General features: G+C 40.3%; 1 protein-coding gene across 1 annotated transcript; it reads right to left on the bottom strand.

Annotated features, from left to right (window-relative positions):
• Positions 1–179: 179 nt before the first annotated feature.
• On the bottom strand, positions 180–18,820 carry nt5c1aa (5'-nucleotidase, cytosolic IAa). The gene is made up of 7 exons (XM_061060088.1): positions 18,193–18,820; positions 15,513–15,557; positions 12,944–13,111; positions 12,679–12,808; positions 5,241–5,363; positions 1,689–1,873; positions 180–993 (listed from the first exon to the last, which is right to left on the bottom strand). Exons 1-7 carry the CDS (start codon positions 18,337–18,339, stop codon positions 637–639), a joined length of 1,155 nt encoding a protein of 384 aa, XP_060916071.1. The 5' UTR covers positions 18,340–18,820; the 3' UTR covers positions 180–636.
• Between the last annotated feature and the right edge of the window lie 3,459 nt (positions 18,821–22,279).

The following is a 22,279-nucleotide window of genomic DNA, read 5'->3' as shown; positions in this document are numbered from 1 at the left end:
GTGACTAATATCAGTGTGTTCATTGATACTAAGGCACCAACTGAATTGTATGGCTTTCTTGTCTAGGACTTACACAGCGGTAGATACAATGTCAAGTAAATATTCTGAATACAACACATTTTGTATAGCTGCAAACAAACAATTTTACATTCTTGTGAAGTCTAACTGTGCAAAAAATCATGACTTGTGCTCCATTATTTCACAATCATTTTTGACCTATAATATCTCTACTTTCTTTTGATGCTTCTGATGGTGGTAATGGAGGTCTCTCCATTATCAGGACAATTAGTAATGACAGAATCCTTCACAATGTCTGTATAAAGCTATATTTGATAAAACACTTTTTTATTTAGTTGAATGAACCTATGAAGAGTAAAGCTGGGATACTTTGCATCCAGGTCATCTCAGGTTCCAGACCTCTACTTGACCAACTCCTAACATGTCAACATTAAGCTTAGACAGTCTGCATTTTGATAAATACTTACAAAAAACATTTGCTACAATGCAGTAGTGACGTATTTCACATCAGTTTCAGCCTTTCAAGCTCTCTGAAACCTCTCTTTGCTCTTCTCTTAAATGTTTCTCCGTCCCATAGTTCCTCTCACACTGGGCCAACAGCATCTAAAGTCCCCATGTCTACTTGCCAGCACTGGTGTTTTGTTTTGCATGATGTTTCTGGGCAATGCCATAGGGCACATGGGCAGCAATGGTTCCCATCTCAGCTGCTCCTTCCACATGAAACATCTGATCATCAAAGTAAATGTGGGGCCTTATCTTCTCCAGCATGGGGCCCTTTGGTGCTCCAGCGAGAAACAAGGCTTCATCAATCTCCAAGCCCCAGGCCCTGAGTGTCTTCAGTGCCCGGATCCCAGAGCTGGCTGCGCTACGAGCTGTGACCAAGTACGTTCGGATGGGACAGTCTAGGCGCTGGCCTTTTGCATAAAACTTTTTCTGGAGCTTCCCCAGTGCCTCCAGGAAGCCCTTAAGTGGACCCTGTGAAGTAAAGCAGAGATGGTGCTGATGTTTTGTTTACATATTGTTTTTCTTGGACATGAATACTTGTTTTGAAGTAGCAGCTCACTGATAATGAAAGAATAACTAACACACTAAATGCCTAACCAGGGACAAGGACTGCAAATGAGCCGTGGCTAGAAGTCCTATAGACATTGCATCGGTTGCACGTTAATGGACTGTAACGTTGCCTATTGTCCCTGACAAATAAACTGATAAATAAATGAATAAAACAGACTGTTTGAATCCCAATGCCATTTGAAACCATTAATGTCATTTCACATTGTAGATTCATAGAAATATCAGATACTCAATGGATTATAAATATCAAGAGCATCTGCATGATCATTTCAAGGTGGGGGGGCTGCATGGTAATAGCAATGCAAGGCTTTAAAGAAGATGACAGTTTAAAGCTCACCCATATTAAGTGTCCTCAATTTCTGTTAGATAGATAGCTAGACAGATACTTTATTGATCCCAAACTTGGAAATTGTGGTGTGACAGCAGCAGGTTAGAGGCTTTCCGTTCTTTATAATCACAAATGACAATAAAATATGATCTTTTCTGGCGTATAGAGAAATAATTTCATGTTTTTTAGCATAAATAATTATAGGTGAGCACTTTAACTATATGTAGCGAAAGAAAATGCCCAAACATTCCTCCAATAAACTACTTACATGATCAAGCAGTGTGTCTTCATTGTCCCTCTCATGTTCAAAGAACTTGTCCAGCCCATGGGCCTTAAAGATGCGCTCAGATTCATCAGAAAAGAGGACGGCATCACCATCAAATGCTACCCTCAGCTGCGACTGTGACACCTCTGACTGCTTTTCTGGCAAGAACATGGTAGCTGCTGCGATGCCTAAAAACAAACACAGAGACGTCACGAACAATAAGTTTTATTATTCAAACAGGATATTTGTCCATTTGTTAGGCTCCCCATTAGCTGTACCCAAGAGCTCAGCTATTCTCCCCGGTTATAGGTCATTATACATGTTTAGTTTAAATCTGGTTTGTCCAGTAGAAATGGGATGCAGACGTTCATGGCATAATCAAGTAGCTCATTACGAGGAGAACTGGGAGTGCGTGGACAGAGTTAGCGAAAGACAATAAAGGAGATGTCAGATGAAGCAGTTAAAACAAGTCAGTGGATTTAGATGAGGAGAAATAATATTAGTTTGGGGGCTTTTTTTTCTCTTCTCTCCTCTGTTCCCTCACGAGAAGGGGAGAGTGGCAGCGGTAGAGCGTACAGCCTTACGCCGAGTATATACTTCTGCATCGACTCCATATCAAATCCTGTGCTGTTGTGAGCACGACATACTTGTGCTTTTCATGTGTAGCTTTGCAATACTCTGCCTACAAACGCTAGTTGGCAGTCCCATTTCTGTGCTTGTTATAGTGTCAGTTTTCGGTTCTGCCACATTCTCTGCTTGTTTATGTAAAGGAAACCATGGCGACTTGTAAGAGTAGGAGGTGATGCCGGAAATTATGTAAATGCATGAAATATGATGCTATACGCAGCGGTCAAACCACAGGGCTTGCAGTTGTGTTGTTTCATTAGTAGTCACATTTTTAAAGGGGGCGCACGTTCTTCGTACAGGGCCATGCATACCTATGGCGTAGATCCGATGCAGAAGCATAAGTCAGACTTTACCCGGCAGGGGTGAGCTCTGGCCCAGACAGGCTTCTCACTCGGGCATTTCTTGTTAGCATCTCTCTTCATTCATAACATATAACTACGGCTAACATCTCATACTAGTATCAGTTGAAATACTAGTTAAGGAAGGTGCCCACTTGATAACCCCAATGATGTGTTGGCTCTCACTGCCCGTCTAGCTTCATGGTCTGGTTGTCGGGGGGCCATCAGGAGCTATGTGGTAGGGTAGATAGTTGCGGTGGCCACTAAGGGCCATATGAAGGGTTATGTAAGTGATCAATGAAGGGCAAAAGCCTTGGGTTGAATGTTTGTGAGTGCATGTATGTGTTTGGCGGTGGTGCCTATTTAAACTAAATTGTTTAAACAAGCGCTAGTTGTACAAATTTGATTTCCATTCACAACGTTTCAATCCTTTGGTTTGTACAAAACTCCTATCTTGCCTTTTACTGTGCTTCTCTCTACTTCATTTAAGTTAAACTGATGGATGTTCTATACCATCAGACAATCACTAAGCAGATGAGGCAGATCATGTTTTTGCCCCAAAACATACATATGAATTCAACTTAATTAACCTAAAGATACCTTTAATCCAGCAGATAATAATAGGTGCTGAATAAGAATCAACGAGAGCCAAACATGCCATGCAGTAAAATTAGTTTTCTTTTGATCAAGTCACCTTACATCACTTCAACTTGCTTTTAGGGTTAAGGTCAGGAAACTTAAAGGAAACTTTCATATGATCTTATGCAGGTTGGATCAAAAACAAGTTAACACACACATTAAAGTAAAACCTTCACATCAAGTTAAGACAAAACTTTCTGCTTAAAAAAGCAAAAATTACAAATGTTTCCGTCAATGTTGTAACAGAGCTGAGGTAAATAAACACTCTCAGAAGAGATACATGTAAGCCTTCCGCTTAAGGATGCATTAACAAATGGATTTACAGCAAATAATGACCTTATAAAGAAAATGTCAAGGGCAGTGCCTTCGCTTGACTCTGTGTGTGTGAGAGTTTGTGCGTAGAGGAGGGCTTTTAGTGTGTAAGTCACATGAAAAAAGTCCATGAAGTTACATTGAGAGTTACGAGCTCACACAATGAACAATCAGCACTCCAGTTCGTTTTCCCTCAGACCTCCTTTTACACACAAATGGCATGACCCCAAGACATACAAAATATAATTGTCTTTACCTGAATCCCCAAAACAATCAAAATGTAGAATAAATAACTTTCTGTGCCAACCAAACCAATCTTGTTTTTCATTTCATAATTTTGACTCTATTTCAGGATCCTTTTGGGGCTTCCTTTGGATTTAGCGTTATCTGTCTGGACTGGGTCTCCTCTATTACTGCATGTAGGTCTACTTTTTTAAAACCTTTTTTTTTTTTTTTTTAAAGTACTGTAATGCTTAATGAAATGTACATCTTAAAAGATCAGAATAAGAAGCAGTGGTCATGTCAATTCCCACAAATTTAACGTCAGTATATTTAGTTTGCACCTTTTGGACAGCAGAGAATTTTAACATCTTTCATGTCTTTTGCAGGGAGTGGTCAGTGTTTTAAATAAACATTTAGAGCCCCATGCACAGCTAAAATAATGTTATTTCTGGTTTAACATGCTGGTTTATGGTTAAGTTTTATTCCATAGTATGAATTTGAGTTCATTTGGAAACACAACTGCCAACCCAAAACTTTTACAAGACTTTTAAATATTCCATTACAGCTGAACCTTCAATAAAAAACAATTCTAATTGGCAAAATGAATTGCCAGTTGATAGATCTGTTACATAATGACCCTTATTCAAGATTCATAATGTCTGTTCAAAGTCATTTTTGGGCTACTCCAATGACATGGACTACACAGGCACACTCCAGGATCTGCTGTTGACCATCAAATCCTCCGCTGAGACTGGAACATTTAATTGGCATTAGAGAAGCGACACTAAGCTGGTTTAAGTCCTGTTGGTCAAATAGATCCGTGTTTAGACATACTGTACACTGTAAATGATGAGTCCCTCCTTTCACTTTTTTTTATGCAGATGATATGCCTTAATGTGTATTAATTAAAGCAAATGTGACTAATCACAGTCAAAATTCAAGACGTGATCAAAAATTACAATATTTTAACGTCTGTATTCCCCTGCACCACTGTTATGGACCTCTAAGTATTTTTTAAAATAGAAACGATCAAAGAAGAAACTGAATGGACTGCCTTTCATCAGCGTTGTTACATTGAATAAATGAGACACATCTTATCTCAGAAATATTCATAGAAGCTTCTTGATGCATTTGTTCTTTCTTAACTGCAACACGTAATTTATTTTTTTAGGCCCGTTGATGATTCATGATGTATAGCCTAAATATATATATATGTATGATTGTATATCACAAAAATACCCCTTCTAAGCATAACATTTTACTGAGAAAAGAGAATAAATATGCAGCTGGTTAAATCCTTGTTTTTTATGTTATTACTCATGACCACCAGTGAGTCTTTTTTTTTTTTTTTTGCTGTCATATACTTTAGATAATAAGACGTTGTGTTCCTCATATGTGCATGCATGTGTTTGCTCACCTTCAGCAAGCGCCTCCCTGACCTTCTCAGAGTCAGCAGAGAGGTAGAGGTTAGTGTGCCAGGCCTTCAGGTAGCCAATGGGACTGCTGCCCCCGGTCATACAAAACCTCTCAATGAACAAGTCTGGAAGCAAAAAGAACAAACAGCAGCAAGGTTTATAGTTTCAGTACATCAGCCAGTGTTAAACAGGTCCATTACAAAACTCTTACATTGATTCAATTCTATCTTTAAAAAAAGGAAAAGCGAACATCACATGCTTTTAAGAGAGAGAGAGTAATGGGCAAATAGTTGATGACCCTGAATTTCTCATGAAGTGCATGTAAAGCAGTTCCAGGGGTCATGAGAGGTAAAGTGGAGGGGAGATGGGGGGGGGGGGGGGGGGGGGGGGGGGTAAAGACATGGTGAGGGGATTAACTTACAAGCACTTAAATGGTGGAGCGGGTCCAAAGAGGAGGTTAACTAGAAAGTAGAAGAGGGGACAGGAGGAGGGCCAGGGCTGTGCAGATGAGATGCAACATGAATTAAGACTGATGGGAGAGTGTCTGTTTGCAGTTTGGCTCATGGAAAGTCTTCATTTCACTGCTCTTGGCTCATCCAAAGAGCAGCGGAGAGATGGAATGTGGGGAACGAAAGGAGACCCATGTTAAGTAATAAGATCCTTACAAACTGTTCAGGTAAAATGAGCCGTTATGTATGACGGTCAGAGATAACAGAAGATTAGGAAAGGCCACAAGAGTAAAGTAACAGACTCAAGTTGGGATGAAGATGGATGATTAAATGGGTTGGAGCAAGAGCTTGGTTATGATCTATAAAGAATAGGTGGGCCAAGAAAGACAGGGTTTCATATTTCTAACAGTGAAGGTTATTGTGAGATAGATTAGTATCTGAATATGGATAGAGAGACGTCAAGGTCATGTCTTTTATTTAAAGTTAGGCGTTAGGCACGAGATTTATTTTAGACTTGCTCAATATTAAAGGGGACATATTAGGAAAAATCCACTTTTACAGTGTTTTTGAACATATACAGCTCTGGAAAAAATTAAGAGACCACTGCAAAATTATCTGTTTCTCTGATTTTACTATTTGTAGGTATGTGTTTGAGTAAAATGAACAGTTTTGTTTTATTCTATCAACTACTGACAACATTTTTCCCAAATTCCAAATAAAAATATTGTCATTTAGAGCATTTATTTGCAGAAAATGCCAAATGGTCAAAACAACAAAAAAGATGCAGTGTTTTCAGACCTTAAATAATGCCAAGAAAATAAGGTCATATTCATTTATACACAACACAATACTAATGTTATAGAGTTCAGAAATCAATATTTGGTGGAATAACCCTGATTTTCAATCACAGCTTTCATGCGTATTGGCATGCTCTGCAGCAGTCTTTCAAATTGCTGCTGGGTGACTTTATGCCCCTCCTGGTGCAAAAATTCAAGCAGCTCAGCTTTGTTTGATGGCTTGTGACCATCCATCTTCCTCTTGATCACATCCCAGAGGTTTTCAATGGGGTTCAGGTCTGGAGATTGGGCTGGCCATGACAGGGTCTTGATCTGGTGGTCCTTCATCCACACCTTGATTGACTTAGCTGTGTGGCATGGAACATTGTCCTGCTGGAAAAAAAACAATCCTCAGAGTTGGGGAACATTGTCAGAGCAGAAGGAAGCAAGTTTTCTTTCAGGACAACCTTGTACGTGGCTTGATTCGTGCGCCCTGCGCATCTGCCCAATTCCAGCCCTGCTGAAGCAATCCCAGACCGTCACCGATCCTCCACCAAATTTCACTGTGGCTTGTAGGCCTCTCCAGGTCTCCGTCTAACCATTACACGACCAGGTGTTGGGCAAAGCTGAAAATTGGACTCGTCAGAGAAGATGACCTTACTCCAGTCCTCTATGGTCCAATCATTATGGTCTTTTGCCAAACCTCAGCCTGGCTCTTCTTTGCTTCTCCTTGAAGAAGGGTTTTTTTCTAGCTTTACACGACTTGAGCCCTGCCCCTAGGAGCCTGTTTCTAAACGTTCTCACCCTGCACATCACCCCAGCTGCCATTTGACATTTTTTTTGTAGGTCACTTGATGTCATCCTACTGTTTCTGAGTGACATTCAAATGAGTTGACGGTCATTCCGTTCAGTGGAGAGTCGTTTTCGCCCTCTGCCGGTCTGTAGCTTTGTTGTCCCCAATGTCTGCTGCTTGACCTTGTTCTTATGAGCAACCGTCTTGGAAATGTTAAGGATGGAAGCAAGCTGATGCTCACTGTAACCCTCTGCCAGTAAAACCATAATTGAACCCTTCTTTTCCTCACTCAAAACTTTTATTTTCAACTCTTTTGGAATGGTCAATAGTTATCTTTTTTACTCCAATTACTTTTGAGGTACTACTAGGACTGTTTTTGCCATCCAGCTGGTCCTATTGCAAGAGGATAGTGATGACCACAGCAGTGGTTTTTATACTTTTCCTCTTTTAATAAGATTTGGAATCAGGTGATCAACTAAACAGTACCTCATTAAGTAGAATGAGGTGTGCTTGTGTTGGAATTCAACAGACGCTGGAATGGAATGGCTTTCATACATGTAGAGATGCTGATTTCAGAAAAAATTGCAGTGGTCTCTTAATTTTTTCCAGAGCTGTATATGGGTAACTTGAGTGTCTACCACAAAATGTGAAATAAATCCATCCAGTCCTTTGTTTTTAATCTGCATAAGTCTTACAACACAGAGAAAAATGTTCTGTTTCAAATTTGCTCAACTTGTGATGTCACAAGTTGGATTCTAAAACAAAATCCCCTCCCCTCTCCTGGTATCTCCACCCATGGACTCCCCTGCAGCCTAGAGCAAAACTTTTGCGCAGGTCTGCCAATTTTATTTTCGTACAGAGGAGTGATGTCTACCGGGAAAACTCGGGGGGGGGGGGAGGCTCATTGCATTTAAAGAGACACACACACCAAAACGGAGCGTTCTGAGAGAGCTGGTTTATACAGGGTCACAAACCTCCTCTGGTGCTTGATTCATGTTATATTTTGACCAAAGCACAGCACATATGTTTCATTTAGACCACAGGAGACTGTTTGAAAAGATAGAAAAGGGGGATAATATGTCCTCTTTTAATGTCTCTCCAGCAATTTTTGTATTTTTCCAAAAGATAAGGGACTCTGACTGTTTCTTAGAAGAACAGTTTAAATGCATGGACCAGAAGCTGATATGGAGCTCAGCATAAGTTGAAGCAAGAAGACTGATTATATCCTCTCACACATTCATTCCATTTTCTTTATTCAACTTAGCCACTCCCTCTCTACCACTTCCAGCATCTCCCTGCTGTGGTGATCAGTTGATTTTGGGCGTTTACTCTTTAAGTCATAATCCAACCATATTCTGCTTCAACCTTTTTCAACCAATTATCCTCCCTCCGCAGTCAGTTAGTCATTTCAGTGCCATTGCTGAGACCCTCCTCCACCCCAGTCAACTCCATTCCAGCTCAGCAGAGTTCAGATACAGCCTCAGAAACCCACTCCTCATTACATCCTGCATTTTTCTATCACCACCACCACCACCAGTGTCTCGACTCCATAGGGGGGGTATCCTATCCTGCTGTCGGCCTCGTTACCCCTCTTAGTGCATGAAGTCATCATGACGGAGTCTAATCGCCAAAGACATTGCACATTCATATTTTGCTAAACTGTTAAACAGATAATAGTAAACTCTTACTTAAGTCTCTCCTGATTGAAATATCATAACACCAGCCTACATTTCATGTTTCCATTGTAGTCAAACCTGATGCATGACTTGTGCTTGGTTGGCAGAAACTGGGAGATAGTTGAGCTTATAGAGAGTTAAAAAAGCAAAACTCTTAGAAGAGGAGCTGCTATGAGAGTTAAGTTTATCAGCCTGTCTGTAATGATTAAATGCAGCTGTTTATTGGTTAGGCTTACTCACAGAGGGAACATATGCAAAATGCAGCAAGTTGTTTCGTTTTCCCTTCATTGCTCCATTGTGTAATCAGGAAATTGACATCTAACCAAAATCTTCATATTGGTAAGATCGCCAAAAATAAGGGACCTTTAGAAGCAGCTGTCAAACGTTTTTAATCCATCTATCAATACTGCTGTCATAGTCAGCAGGTACCTGCAGACACTGTTGCCTGCTGTGGCAACCGCAGTTATGGTGGCCCCAAAGATAGAGCCACCCACAAATCGGCCCTCAGATTGGTGCATACTCATCCTGATTAATTTTCATGACGCTAAAACCCTTTTATTTTACATTAGCAGAAGTCCAAAGTTGGGTCTGTTTGAAAATGAGCCACATATATAGAAACAAAGACACACATACAGTACTCTATGTACTCTTCTCTATCTGCTGAAGGCAGAGACACCCTTTTATAAACCCTCTGAGTGATCTCACCATTATTCAGAGAAAACATGGTCCTCTATGTATTTCCTAAATGGTTTATTTAGCTTTGAAGAAAGGCCCTGGTGAGTTTGACCCTGAGCTACACTGTGCCTCATCACATCAAACCTCCTACACATCCCCTTCCCTTTAATACGGATGCCAGAGTGTGGGAAAACGTCCTTAACACTGATTTCTTTGTATCTTTTTTTTTTCTCTGCTGGAATGTTTTCATATCATTTATCTTACGAAGATTTATTTGCTTGTTCAGGAACATCTACATAGTAATAGGAAAGCAGGAAACCAGCAGGACTTCACATAAAAGAATGAACAGCTCCACCATGCAAAGCAGCCTGCTGTGTGTCCACTGTCCATGCGGGATATTTTGCATATCTCATGCATATATGATGTCTTTTAGTGGCTCCAGGTGTGATTTTTATAGAGGACGATAAGGTCATCATGTGAACACTCAATTAGCTGGACACATAGTTCATTATAGGACCTGCCAGTCTCCTGCCTGATATGATGTATGCATGCATGATATAGCTCACTTGTGCCTATGTTTGCCCTTCATAGCCATGCACTGGCTGTTTTGTTACTACTGGTCCTCCAAATACAGGGTGAGAAATTGTATTCCTTATCCTGCAGCTGTTAAAAATAGCTATCATAAGCAGCTGCTGAAAGACAAATGAGTTTTTGAATGTTTCTCTTGGGTGCCTATATTTAGTTCCAAATGTGAAGCAAAGCATCAAGTAAATGCTTTTTGTTAGTGGAGCTTTTTTGCTGACAGACACTGCTGGGAAGATGTTCAACAAACCTTGTTTCTATTTTGCATCAAAGAAGCCATGTTTTCCTTTTGTTCTGTAGGAAAGGTCAGAGTTAGGGGGTCTGTTTGGCCCCTCATGCGGAGAGCCACCAAAGAGATCTAACGTGGACGCATCTGAAGGGCCTCTCCACTTGGACCTGTTTTTGTTTCAGGCCACTAGGATTATTCTTAGATCCCAAAGGACTTAATATTTAACTCATCCGGGCCTGAAGTTTGAAGGATAGGAAAACATCTGAGGAGCTGAACAGGAAGTGGTCTGAGAGTAAGATGTCATCACAGGGTGGGAGATATCCCTGGGAAGGGTTCTGACAGTCAGCTGTCCATACACTTTGTTGTTTGGCTCTCAGCTGAATTTGCGTCAGCTTTACAACTTGGATTAACATCATTACATACAAGCCCTTTTGTTACATTAGCAAAAAGTTCTAAGAAGGCACAACAGAGGATGCTCCCCCGTGCCTCATTTGAAGTATTGTTCAAGATTTAGACTCCATATCATGTATCCTAAAATATATCTGCCCAGGAACAGCTACTTTTTATTTGAATAGAGATAAGATTTATATTACATGCCCAGCTGTAGCTTTCTTTGCATTGTTTGGAATCCTCGTTTCTTCAGAAGCAAACTTATATCATTTTCCCAAATTTGTAAGCATAATCCACATAATTTTTTAGAGCTATATCCCTCTTGTGTTTATTTACCATTCTGCTTTTGTGGAGTGTATTATGAATCAAGATTAGAGGGTGTGCTGAGTCTTTTGAGCCTGAAGCCTGAGTTTCTAGTGTCATTAAGGATGACGTTGTACTCTGGCAATGTAGAGCCACAGCTGAGGTAAATATGTGTATGGAAATTCATAATTACAGTTAAAAAGCCACAGAATGAAGCCATGCAGTTACAGTAGCAAATACTGTGCACATCACATCACTAAACCTTTGGCTACAGTTAGTAATGAATATAATCTGCCCCACGCTCCCCTCAGAGTCTCCCTCTGCTCTTTAGCCCCCGTTTGCTTCAGAAGTTATTGCGTTTACATTTCACACAGCTTATCATTCATGCAGTGAAAGAATGATAAAGTCATCAGAGCACCAACACACACTGTGGATTACTTCCTTAGTCTTAAACCCTCTTTTCCTTGTCTACTCCATTTAACTCTGCTAGTTTTGCAGCTACAACAGCTATTATACATTATTTAGTAAATAGATATTAATCACAGATTGTATTCAAACATTGAATTCAATTGAACATGGTTTGGCCAAATGCTAGCGACTTTCAGATATTCTTAATTATATGGAAGTGTTGCTTGGTTTCTTCTATGTATTGACATTTTATCTTGAAAAGATTTGTGGTGTTTGTTTAACACATTGGAAAAGTGCACTGAGAGTGTATTGGGAGGGGCGCAGATTGGCTAGCATTGAGGACACGTCCTATGTACTGAGGCAAAAGTCCTCCAGGTGGGCGGCCTGGGCTCGGGGTCCAACCTGTTGATCCTACCCTGCATGTCATTCCCCACTCTCGCTCTCCCCCATTTCCTACTCTATCCCACTGTCTTATCGAATAAAGCCAAAAGCCCCAAAATATGTATTACCAAAAAAAGAGAGTGTATTAGGAGATATAATGTAATTATTAGCTTTCGAACAAACACAATGGTTTTGAGCAGAATTCCTGTATTGCCTCATTTGTCACCTTCACAACAGGGTCCTAAGACTCTAACGAGACTCTTCTCCTCTGTTGCCCCCCGGTGGTGGAATGATCTTCCAAACTCCATTCATTCTGCAGAGTCTGCACCTTTAAGAAAAAGCTAAAGACCCAGCTCTTTCATGAATACCTACGACCCTAATGATGATGATGACGATGGTCTAGATATTATTGATGATGATGATGGTAATGACGATGGTTTTGTTTGATAACAACGATTTTTAAGATGGTTTCTATACTGATTAGAGCGCTCAAGAACTGCTGTCAATGTTGTGCTTTGCCTCTGTGCAATGCCTGTCAGCACCTGTGTGTCCAATCGGACTCAAAGCTGATCGTTTGCTCTTACTGACGTTTCCTCTTTTCTAGATCATTGCTTGTGTCGTACTACTCTCTGATGTACGTCGCTTTGGATAAAAGCAATTTGCAATAGCAGTGTTGATTTATTTTCAGCGTGATGTCTTATTCTGATAGTGATGGTCAATATAAAGGACCCTCTCATTTTAGATTTTTCTTTAGAATATAGTCCCTGTAAGATCTTACTGTGATGGTTGATGGTGTTGATGAGCCGGATTCCTACGTGTGCATGATTGTACGTCACCAAAACGATGTCAAACAGTTCTTCACTTTGTGGGTACAGCTCCCGCAGACGAGCGTTCACCGCCTCCAGAGCCTGTAAGGAAAAAGCAGCTGTCAGTTTAAAAGCTCTCATGGGCACAAACGTCACAAGAGCAGCTTTACAAATCAAAATCCAAATGGATACTGCATTTATATAATGTCTGTGAGTGCGAAGCCGTGTGACTTTAACCTTGACAAGGGGGAACGCGGGCCCTGGGGCGAAGGGTTCGTTCTCATGCTCGATCTGGTATCTCAGATACTCCTCGACTCCTTTCTGCTCAAACACCTTCTGCTCCCGATCGGTCCGAAACAAAACCCGAGTAGAAACAGCGATGGTCACCGCATTCTCTGGTTTTGGCTGCAGAAAAGAGAGGGAGCGGTGAAAATGATTGAAAGCAGATAAAAAGAAAACAGGGAAGATGAGAGAGCAACAATAAAGGGTGGAGGACACAGGAGGAGAAGAGGTGAGAGGCGTCACAGGAATAGTTTAGACTTATTTTATCTCTGTTGCACAATAGACACTCAAGCTAAACCCTGCTAATAATACATTAAAGGTTTCCTTTGTACAAGCGCATGCCATTGCAGGGGCTGCTATTACTTTTTTACAAGTGACCCTAAAGGCAACATCATAAAAGTTTGTATAGACATCCACGTCAAAACACATGCTGAGTTACATGCCAAAAACATTGAAACATTACACATGTTGTCAGGACTGTCAGGACAACACAATGTAAGAATGGAGATGAAACAGCAATGGTGTCATCTGTGGTCATGGTATAATATATTTGTAAGGCCATGTGGTCAATGCTTCACTCACACAAACAGCAAGAACACAGCAAAAGACTGCTAAAAAACAATAATACTATTTTTGTAAAAAAAAAAAAAAAACCTTTTCTAGGTTGTTAAAAAGGGTGGCAGGTGACATTTTTATGGTCTCGTTCTCAAAGTCACCTGTAAATACTGAATACTGAGTTGTCAAAATGAGCTAAGACAGCTCATATTAAAAGAACTAGATGGCTCGCTGGCCTCATGTTGCGCTCATATCGCCTGACGTGGATTTGCACACGCAGTGCTCATGTTTGAAGGGGGAGGGAGAAATTCCTGTGGTGGCAGCCAGCTTTGGTGACCACAGCAGGCGGCCAAATTCAGGTGATGCCTGGATGGTGGGAGAAGAGGTTAGGGGGGCAGGGGGCTGAGTGTACGGGTTGTACCAGGTTACAAGATTTGGCCTAAAAGAGTGGCTGTACAGTGAGTCACATGATTAAAAATACATTTTCTTAGAAGTCATCAACAGAAGATATAAATCATGAATGTTGTCTTCATTTTTTTATGATAAAATCAACTTAGTATTTTTTACAGTGCAGTGTCAACTAAAACCTGTGTGCAGTGCAACAAGGCAAACACATGTGATGCTCATCATTGCATGCTTTTGAGTCAATATCTGTCTACATCCGTTCTGTGTATTTGCAGTGTGAGAAGTTATCTGCGTGGCAGTGTGTTAACATGCACTAATTGCTATTCGCTGGTAAATAGGCCACAAGCTGACAGGGGCAGAGAGCAATTGTCCCTGTTTAGCCTTATTCCATTACAACAACACTGGCTGCTGACATATCACCTACTTACCTATTATGACACACATACGCACACCCAAATACATGTACAAAGTCTTGAGTTATGACTCATCCATTATGAGAGCTTTGTTATTATTTATTTACTCGGTGTAGGTTTCAAGTACTGTAAAGATGCAAATGAGAAAATTGGCATGAAAACAGATGCCTAGAAATCCGTTGATTGTTGATGCTCAATCCCAGGACCAAAATGTGACTTGAGGACCTTTAAGATTTTAGGACATGTATGTCACTCTAATCAGACATAGACTCAAATTCTACACATTCACCATGGACAGTCCCGATTTTCTTTACTGTCTTATTTTGTACCTGAGGCTACCATTGTCCACTTAAATGACCTGTTTGCTAGAAAAGGCTCGGCTCATCAGGATTTCTCAGTTAGAAGGCGATTACTTTCAACTTTGGGGCGACTGCCCATTTGCATCGAGGTAGTCACATTGAAGTCATGTTGAAAATAATTGTATGGTGCCTGTAAAGATTAGGGGTTCCAGCTTCCAGTTAAGGCTATGCCTTAAATAACCTTTAAATATGAAAATGATAGGCTAAATAACCAACACTGTTGGCTTGTTTGTAAAATGGGGGAAAGTAATACAAATTACTTACGAAATAGTTGTTGGTCATATTTAGACTGACAAACTGAAATATTCAAACATTACTGACAAAATGTTGATCTGAACAGTTCATTAAGATGGACTCCACTTTTTAAGTTGGGCCATTATTTACCACTAGTTAAATTTAAATTCACTTTTTTATTTGCACCAACAACAAACCAACAACAGCAGGGCATATTATGTGTCATCTTATATTAGACATTTAAAAACCACAGGAGCATGAGTTCACAAATCAAAGAGCTGCAGCTGTCTTTAACGTTGTAGTGATTGAAACACAGCATGTAGGTTCATTAGTTCGACTATCCAGTGCAATATGAATCAACATGACAGCACACGTGACGAGACATCAGGCCAGGTTGCTGGTTAGTGTAGTGGGTGTGTGTGTGTGTGTGTGATCATGCAGGCACAATGGAAGCTGCACAGTGGAGGTTACAAGGAAGGTGAAAGGGCAGTGATGATGACCATTCAGGAGCAATGGGCACAACCTTTGACCTGACGTTTTTATGAGACATATACTTACGAAGAAAACACCTCCCTCCACCTTCCGGGCTCGTCTCCCTGTCACCTTAGCACAATGACAGTTTGTTTTCATTCATAGGGTTATCAGAAATCATCAATTCAATCAAGTGAAGTGAAATACCTCCAATCCAAAAATGCAACCTTTGTTCTGTGAAATAGATTCTTCTTGTAAAGACTGTAGGTTTTAAAGCATGTAACATAGGATATGAAGATGGTGGCACAGTGAACAATTACAAAGTGTGCTGCAGAGAACACTAGTCACTTTCCAAATTCTGATCAGAGACAACTTTACAAGACCTTCAGTGAAGCCTATCCGTTAGAGTCAGTTTACTCTATGAATAACATGTCACACTGTCTGGGAATGATCCCAGAGCAGGAGTCCGGTTCTGTGCTATGATACGATACTGCTAGTGTTTACAGCATGCCCTCTTAAAGGGAATGCATTGATCATAAGACACCTCTGCACAGGAACTCACAGTTACCAAAATCGCCTCCTACCTATTGATTTAGTGGACAATAGGTACATCAGTATAGCTAAACCTGCTGGGAATGTGGAGCTAAATAAACATGTGTTTTTTGTCCTGTAAAGCATAAAGCTGGATTTATTGGTGTACCTTCTCACCCCCCCACCCACCCACCCGCCCACCCACCCACATCATGCACCCTATATATTAATCCAGTCAGAGCTCTGCCAAATCAGCAGGACTGGTGTTTGAGCATAACCCAGGTCTGTGAGTCATCTGTTATTTACATCTCTGAGGCTGTGAGATAACCCTTCCATCCATCCGAGATTAATAATAAGAGGATGGATGGAAGGGGCTTCCAGACAGCAGAGTGTAAGTAAGAGCGGGGGGGGGGGGGGGGGGGGGGGGGGGGGGGGGGGCAGTGTGAAAAATTAAAGGGGTGAGAATGAGAGGAGATAGTGACAGGGTTAGAAGCAGTGGGAGGGCTGATATTTATAGAGAAGTAAAAGGCCAGTGATGTATTCTGTTCAGGCCTTGGCATATATACTGACACAGGAGCATGACTGAGCAATGTATAATGTATGTCCTGGTTTGGCTAAAATCAGGTCAATAATGGCTTCTTTTGTTAATAACAGGAGGATTGACAGATGCTGATGGGATGTTGTGTGCCTTTATAATCTACTGTATCCAGGGTGACCCATGTCTGAACTGCTATTTCATCACTGAAACACAGAAATTCAAGGCGTCCTGACCAACAACAACAATTTAACCAATCCCTGAAATGACATGTCGATTATTCGTTTTTTTATAAAGTATAATCTATCTGTTTCTACCATCAAGCTACAAGACAATATGCGTGCAAAGGGAGGGGTTTGGTGTCAAATACCACAAAAAAAACAACAACTGAGGATATGATAATTCTATATAGGAAGCATGTAGCAAGAGATAAGGTGACAACAAACCCAAGGACATGGTTTTAAAGCTTGGGAAGAGCAGTTTTGTATTTCAGTAACTCCTTAAAAAACACTGAATCATGCTGAAAAACGTCAATTTAAATGATGAAACCTGTTGTAATATTTTAACAAAATCATTAATCATGTCAATATTCGGCTCAGTATTGACGACCATATGACCATCCACTAAGTTGAGTAAAAGGTTGTTAATCTGTGTGCTCCATTACCTTTGAGGAATAATCACATACAGTATACACTAATGCTTTAATGTGTCTTAAAACTCTGTATATTGTACATGTGAGCACAGTTAAATCCCTTAGTGTAAAGCATTTACGATGAAGGCAGGGATGGATCTGAGCTTCCCATTAGGCCAGAGTCTTATTACGGTAATGTAAAGCATCAATATTGGGATTGGTACAGTAGTTTAGTAGGATGGATGTTTACTGTCTAAAAATACACCCCTGTGACCGCACTAATCCTCCAACACTAAGCAAAGATTACTCAGCGTTTAGCTACTTTTAGACCTACTGCATTGCTTTCAGCTAAAATGATCTGATCCTCTGGGAAATTTACAAGAAATACAGAATTTTATCATTTACTTTGTACTACTAATTTGGTTTGTTTATGTGCTGAAATTTTGAAATACAGATTCTGAAGTTGAACTTGAAGTCTGTCAGAAATTACGACATATGTTTTAATTTCATGGAGAGTTTATACCGGAATTAAATGGGAAAATCTTATGGAATTGACCCATTAGACCAATCTCCAATGAGATGTATACATAAGTAATCAAACATGAATAATTTCACTGTAATATCTTGACATTTTTTGATTAAGTTTGCTTTGAAGCCCAGCCATTGCTGCTTTTAGGGGTGTCTCATGTGAAAGCTAACTCTATTTATAATTTGACAGAGAAAGGATTCAAGAGTTTGTTCCATAAACTTGCATCCTCAAAAACTAACAGAAACTCTTCCTGCCACCTTATCAAAAGTGTGCCCTCATTTATACCCCATGCTTCAAACTGTGGGGTGTAAATCGGAGCACTCAGCAGAGGAGAGAGTAGCAACAGGGCTAAAGAGAGGAGAGGAGGTCAGAGTGTTTTTATAAAGTAATTTGTAGTGCAGTTAATATTAACAAGAGAACTGTGCACGATTTTGTTCTGGAAATGTCAGTATTTTAAAAAATGGTATTGCTGACTAACACAGACACACTGACAGATAGATACAGATTCCATAACATTCTGAATATTCAGTATAAGACTTACTGGTATTGGCTTGGTGGTGAGGCCCAAGTTGTCTTGATCAAACTCCTCTTTCTCTTCCCATGATCCTTTGCTGTCCCCATTGGATGAAGGGACAACTTTGAGTTCCTTGGCATGTCCGCTCATCACCTGTACCGGGTCGAGACTCATCTTCACCACAGAGAATCCACCTTCTCTGTTTTTCCAAAAGTGTGCCTCAAACCGCCCCTCGCTTCTCTACCTCTGATAAAGACACAATTCTCTTCCTCATCCAAATGACAGCAAAAGAATGTCCTGCTGCAGTCCGTAGCATTTATCAAGATACTCCTGGCAAGTGCATTGATAACAGTACTACAGTAGATTGCTGGGCATGCACCTGCCTGTGAAAGCAGGCCAAGTGTGAAGAGCAAAAGTGCTCCCTCTTCCGTCCCCTGCTCACTTGTCTGTATCCGTTTTATCTCAAGAGGATTATTGCTCACTGCATCCAATTCCAGAGGACATGGGCTGCCTACAAACTCACAACCTTTCTCCTACACACAGCGTCTGTTGTGCATGCTTACACACACACACGGTGATATACAGTCTGTCCTTTGCAAGTGTGTTGCAGGCTGTACAGCAGTCCATCTGCTGCAGTCCCTTTGCCCCTCTCTCTTTTCCACACATTCACTCCCCCCCCCCCCCGCCTCCCCCCCAGTCCCCCCTGTCTCATTCAATCACTCTCTGCTGCCTGCATTCATTTGTTCCCCTCTGTCCTGCCGCTGACCAATCACAGACCTGCTTCCTTATTCAGCGTCGCTCCGCCCCCCTGCTGTTCCTTGTTGACAGTGCAGTCAGTTTGCCCAAGAGGCTCATGGGAAGTTCAGGCACAAACTAGAGTACAGAGCAAATTTTGGCTAACATGAGCCATTTAGTCTGTTTTTTCTTTTTTGTATTATTCGTTAGAAGGGCTAAAATTAATTCTGATTGTCATCCATGAAAAATATGATTTTCCCATATGAAGAGCTTATAAGAGCTTATTTTATATATACACACTATATTTGGAAACCTATCTCTGTTAAGAAATGTAAGTTGTGTAAAATAGACTATAAGCTATTGTATGTTTTGACATTTCTTTTCTCGTTGGAAGTATTGGTCATGCTGTTAACAAATGCTAACAAATACATGTGGAGCAAGAAAACAGTGCCAGACGGGGCTGTATACAGCAATAGCTGGGCATAACTTCATTTTTACACATTGTTACCATACAGTAGAAGAAACATGTTGGACTTTAAATGTGTTAAAATATTCCAATAGTTCGCTGTACAACAAATACAAGTGAAAACATTGAGTTCTGTTTTCAGCATTACTGAAAATGTTCATTTGAAATGTTTTGAAAGTTACTGAATCTTACTCCACTTTCAGATTTCAGCTCTTATTTTCATGCATGTTGAACTTTTTTTTAATTTAGTAAATCTGGATGGTAAATATGATTTAATCACTTTTGTACTAGCCTAAAACTTAAATCAATGACTGAAACATCAAAAGCAAAGCAGTCTTTAGAATACCATCAATTGATTGGACTTTGATGTAGTTATAACTGAATGTCTCTCCTTTAGAAAACTTGCTGGTGTTGTGAAGGATCATTAAATATTGAGTCAGGTTTAGTCTTATGACATAGTATGTGTATGTAGAGACATTTGGTGTTTGATACACACTGCGGCTCATTAAAGTGAAAAAAGTGAAATGTATAGTGTCGTGTTTTCCTTCCAGTGTAACACCAGTGTAAAAATGTGGTAGATTTGAACAAACTATTCATGTTGATGAGTCATATAAGATACGTGGAATGTAACAAAATGAAAATTAGTACCTAGTACATAGGATAAGAAAAACACAGACTAAGAGAGAGAGAGGGAGAGAGAGAGAGAGAGAGAGAGAATTGATGAGGTAAATGTTGATCAGAGAACAGAGAGTTAAATTGACCTAAAGGTCGCAGATAATGGATGTAACCGTCATTTAAAATCAAGGTTGTACACCAAGTCGAACACAGGGCCATTAGTGTCTTCACTCGTGCATGTTGAGCACAGCGCAGTGGCAGACCTTGCGACAGAAAAATGCCTCCACTACCATGGTCATGTTTCAATTATAGCTTTACAAATTTTGAATTATGAATTATGTGACTGCTTATTCCTGCCTCTGTGTGTTTTCCCTCCAGTTTTGATTGCCCTCATTGTCTTCACCTGTGTCGTTAGTCTCACCTGTGTCTGATTACACCTGTGTCTATTTAGTCTCTGTGTTTCTTCCCTTCTGTGTCAGTTCATTGTTGTATGTTTATGTTAGATGTAAGTTTACCTCGTGCTCCCTATTGATTCCTTGTGTCTTCCTGTTTTGACCCTTTTTTGGGATTTTGTTTTGGTTGCCTTTTTGTTTTAATTAAATAGTCTTTTGTTATTCTGCACTTGGGTCCACCTCTCTCTTGTTTTCGACACACCGTGACATCAGTATTATTTTCATTCTGTTTTAAATCAGTTCATAACTCATCTCAGGAGCTTGAACTAGGTATGTTTCCAGAATGAAAAACACAGTATGAAAGTTTCATGTGCAGCTTAACGGTGCACAGTATACTTTTCTCATTTACAGTATATTTGTTGGAATGTAGATTTCTCTATTTACTACACACAAGCTCCGATACAGCATTGAAATTTGACGAATGGTGAAGGGGATGGAGGCAGTTAAGAAATGCAGAGCCCAGATTAAATCTGTCCTTTTTCGGCATGTCTGGTTACTTTGTCCTGTGCTCTATACTGTAATGCATTATGTGTATACTAAAATTACATTATGAGCAACACAGACAGTCCCACAACTAAATTCAGGTCATGTCTCTTTAATGGTATCTGTACAATGTTTTTTTCTTAGGTTGATGCCAGGAGTAGTGGTCACTAAACGTTTTCTCACTCTTGATATTGGAACATTTTCATTTATGACGTTATTAAGAATTATTAGAGATTACTAGATTACCGTCTGTCAATAACAGTCTAGTTGGATTTTTGTAGCTACTTTATAGTTATGTTCTGTCCTCACTGCTTTGTATTGATTTAGCTACACATTCCCAGCATGAAGATAGGTTGCTTAGCAGTCTCTCTTCCATGGGTCACTGCTCGGTCAGTGTGACTGAATGTATGATTTTCTGTCACTTTCTTTTCACCAAATAGAATGTATTAATGTATTTAGTTTCATTTGGTTATAACATGGACACAAACATGTCAGAAGGAAACTTTGGCAGACATTAAAGGACATTTAGTCGGGAGTGTGTGAGGTAACAGCCCCATCCTGTGGTCACACTGCAAACTGCAACTGTCGAGCATTGACCTCTATTGCTGCAGTGTGATTCATTGTTTCTCTGTATGCTCATTTGTGATGTGTGGTTCTCTACTGAGCTGAAGGCTGATACTGTGAAGCTCAGAATAGTTTTTTATCGATCCTTGATGGGTGGCTGGGGGGAGGGGCATTGGAAACAATATGACATAGCCCACATACTTTGAACTGAGGAATGAACAGAAAGAACAAGCACTGATGCGGAATCTGAAATAATAAATATTAGTGTTTTTATTTTGGACAATTGGACTGATATTTGTCTTAATAGAAATCACAGAAGCCTACACAAGGACAAAGATAAAGCTGTATCAACCTTTAACAAAGCATTTAAAAAACAGGAAATCTATTTACTCTCTCCGTTTAAATGACTCTTTAAGTGTTTCCAGCTCTCATGGTATGTCCATAATTATGTGAAAGCTTTATCTGCATAAGACAAGTTATTGAAGGCACGTTTTCTCCATTGCTGTGGGGCTGAGTAAATTGAAGACTGCAGATACCAGAAGCAAAATTAATTTCTGCAATCATTACACTTTACAGTGAGGTGTGTGTGTGTGTGTGTGTGTGTGTGTGTGTGTTTTGTCTGAATATGGTTAGCTTCATAGGCGTGAAAGGTTTTTTTTGTGTATGTTTATGCACTTGTCTCCCTGCCTGGTGGCCTCAGCGTGGTAACCATGAGAACAGCATGAACGGTGACCTCATTGCAGCAATGTGACATCATAGACGGTGACTCATATTCTTGGCGCTCTGTTTTGTGTGTGTG

Source organism: Labrus mixtus, chromosome 16 (genome assembly GCF_963584025.1).
Source record: "Labrus mixtus chromosome 16, fLabMix1.1, whole genome shotgun sequence".
Classification (NCBI taxonomy): Eukaryota; Metazoa; Chordata; class Actinopteri; order Labriformes; family Labridae; genus Labrus; species Labrus mixtus.
This window is presented reverse-complemented; position numbering and strand designations above follow the sequence as displayed.